The following is a 3,479-nucleotide window of genomic DNA, read 5'->3' as shown; positions in this document are numbered from 1 at the left end:
GGTATAAGCAAGTTGTATGTTGCATGCAAAACAAATTGTATCAAAAACAATAAGGAAACACAGCTAATATATACGTAGAAGACAGCCATGTAGAAAAAAAGTTTAGGTTTTAGAATCAACATACTCAGAGGACAATGAAATTCAATGCTACATTTAGAAATGTGAAAGTACACTTGCCAGGTCTGAGGTTGCTTTCTGTGACTAATTAGGATACAGTGAAATTTTTCTTGTTTTGCTTTACATTAAAACTACTTGCCTTGTTCAGGTTTAAACTCACTGCCTTCACCTCATCCGCACTCTGATCAGCATGATTACTATGATTTTCAATAGGTAAAGCCACCAGCTCTTTTTTAATGCTAACTCTGCTATGCAATTAAACCAGCTGGTTGAGTCATTAAGTGAGCATCATTAGCCACAGGAAGGAATCTAGATTGGGGTTTGGGGGAAAATGGGAGACGCTAAATGCATTTATTTCAGCAACAGAGAGTTAAGAACATTATCTTTTTCCTGTAACAATGGAAATAGGCAAAACTACAACTTCAATGAAATAGTTCACTGATAAATGTATCAATAAAAGTATCAAAAACCTTTTTTCCAATATACAAATAAAATTTTCAATTGAAGAAAGAAAAAAAAAAGAAATGTGAAAGTACTTGTTTGTTTTAAGGCTCTAGAACTGGAGAGAGTAGAATTTAATGAGATAATGAACATTAAGTGACTCACAATAAGTATTTAATGCAGGACAGTGGTTGCTGTTACACTTACAATTTTACAAATCAAATGTGTTTTTAAAAGTGTCCAAAAGTGGGTTCATATCATAAATGGTACCAAGAATTAGGACATAGTGCAGGTCAAAGAGGAATGGAGGATTTAAGATAGTGATTTCCAGCTTTGGCTAGTAGCCTTACTAAAGTCCTTCTTTATTTTTTATAATAATAGGAATCTAGTTCAAAGGAGGGAAAGCTATAATACATGCACAATATATTTCTGCAGCCATCTGAGAAAAATGGGGTCCACAGTAACAAAGTTTATAGGAAAAGGTCTGAACTAATATCCAAACACTTAAGTTTTAGATGTGTTTCTTCCACCAGAAGTCCGCATGACCTTGGATTAGTCTATCTTCTCTGGTTTCAGTTTCTGTGATGTGAGGAAATTAACTTGATAATCTCTGAGATCCCTTCTGACACTAACATTCTACATGAGTGTATTTCTCTCATAGTTTTAGAATTAAATATATGCTTTTGTTCCTTTTTATTATCTTTTTAATAAGACAATTCATCACCATGTAGTAACAAGATGATGAGACATCAGAGCTGAGAAACTGGTGTTCCTCCATCCGCCTCTGGCTCTTTTTCTATTTGAGAACCAGGATCTCCTAATAAAGGAGTGAAGCTAACTTGGGTCCTTTTGGTATCATATTAGCTGTTGCTCATCAGGTAGAAGTTAAAACGGGTATAAAAAGCAAATAGGTACGTTAACTAACTGGAATTAAAATAAAAACTTTTTTAAAAAAAGGCAAATAGGTACTTGCTAGCATGGAGTTTGGGGGAGTGTCTTCAGCACCCTGTTTCAATCAACAGAGTTATTCAGGACAGATCTTCTGACAATATTATGTTACTGAGAACATAGTAAGATGCTCTTTTTCTACTGACCTAGTTCAATTTCAGGTTATATTTAAACTTTGATTTTTCTTAAAATTTTCCAAAATACTATACAAAATTTTCTTTTCAGCAAGAAGAAACCAGATATATAAATATGAGTGTGTATATTATGAAACTATATACCAAAAAAGAATTAATTTAAATGCAAATGGAGAAAAGTAGTTTGGACTCAATGTTAAATGATGCCAGTAAAATTTATACTGTGAAAATGAAGACTGAGGTGGGGGTGGTGGCTGTGGGAGCATACCAGGTTCTCCCAGAACCCTGATCTCGCTGGGCTAAGCCAGATCCTGAGAAGGGAATTAATGAATTCAGAACCACATAGAGCCTTTTCACAAAAGTGCATTAAAGGAGTATATAGGAGTCAGAAGAAATAAAAATAACTTTTAAAGAGAAAGAAAATGACTAATATAATGATCCTTATTGCTCATTCCCTTCATAGATTAGGAGAATGAGTATCTCAGAAGTCAACAATATCTCTGGGTCTGTGACTGAGTTCATTCTCCTGGGCTTCCCATGCCGCAGGGAGATCCAGATCCTCCTCTTTGTCATCTTCTCCTTCATCTACCTTCTGACTCTCATGGGGAACACATCCATCATCTGTGCCGTGTGGTCAAGCCGGAAACTCCACACACCCATGTACATCCTCCTGGCCAACTTCTCTTTCCTGGAGATCTGCTATGTCAGTTCTGATGTGCCCAAAATGTTGGCCAACATCATCTCCCAGACCAAGAGCATCTCCTATGCTGGCTGCCTGCTCCAGTTCTACTTCTTCTTCTCCATGTGTGCCGCTGAGGGCTATTTTCTGTCTGCAATGTCCTTTGATCGGTTCCTTGCTATCTGTCGACCTCTACATTACCCCACCATCATGACTTACCATCTATGTGCCCGATTAGTGGTTTCTTGCTGGGTAGGTGGATTTCTGTCCATACTGATACCTGCTATTCTTATGTCCCGGGTGCCCTTCTGTGGCCCTAACATCATTGACCATTTTTTCTGTGATCTGGGACCATTACTGGCTCTGTCCTGCACTCCAGTTCCCAAAACCACTCTAACTTGTGCTACTGTAAGCTCTCTTATTATATTCATCACCTTCCTCTACATCCTAGGGTCCTATACCTTAGTTTTGCGTGCTGTCCTTCGGGTCCCAGCTGGCTCAGGTAGGAACAAAGCTTTTTCTACATGTGCCTCACATTTCTTGGTGGTTTCCCTGTTCTATGGCTCAGTCATGGTGATGTATGTGAGTCCAGGCTCCAGGAGCCACCCTGGGACACAGAAATTTGTGACCTTGTTTTACTGCATGGCAACCCCATTCTTTAATCCTCTGATTTACAGCCTTCGGAACAAAGATATGAAAGATGCACTCAAGAAAGTCCTAGGAGCACCATCAAAAGAAATTTCTAAAAATACAGAGAAATGATATAAATTTTCTTATCATTCTCTCAAGAATACCAAATTTCTCTCACTGGGGGGAAAATATCTTCTGGGCATATCTGAGTGTTTGATTCCTTACTCTTATGAAAGTGAGATTTGTTACACATAAAGAAACCTCATCTTGTCTCAAAAGCAAATACCCACAGTCTTAAAGGTCTCTTGTGGAAAGTTCTGTACAGTTTTCATTCATCAATGTGTCATTTCTCTATTTTGGTCATTTTTTGAAGTCTGAGAGCAAATGTAATCAAGTTGATATGTATGAAGCTAAGACTTGTATCTTGGCTTTTACTCTACTACTATTTTTTGTTTCAAAGTTATCACTATTTTTTCCTTTCCAATTATTCTATAATGAAACATAGCATCTACTCATTGCACTAACAAAAA

At 37.3% G+C, this 3,479-nt stretch overlaps 1 protein-coding gene across 1 annotated transcript; it reads left to right on the top strand.

Annotated features, from left to right (window-relative positions):
* Nucleotides 1-2,112: 2,112 nt before the first annotated feature.
* Nucleotides 2,113-3,081, top strand: LOC308346782 (olfactory receptor 11H6-like; the record flags this gene model as incomplete). Its single annotated transcript, XM_080809824.1, has 1 exon — nucleotides 2,113-3,081. One exon carries the CDS (start codon nucleotides 2,113-2,115, stop codon nucleotides 3,079-3,081), a length of 969 nt encoding a protein of 322 aa, XP_080665950.1.
* Between the last annotated feature and the right edge of the window lie 398 nt (nucleotides 3,082-3,479).

This window comes from Martes martes, assembly GCF_963455335.1.
Source record: "Martes martes genome assembly, chromosome: 7".
Classification (NCBI taxonomy): domain Eukaryota; kingdom Metazoa; phylum Chordata; class Mammalia; order Carnivora; family Mustelidae; genus Martes; species Martes martes.
This window is presented reverse-complemented; position numbering and strand designations above follow the sequence as displayed.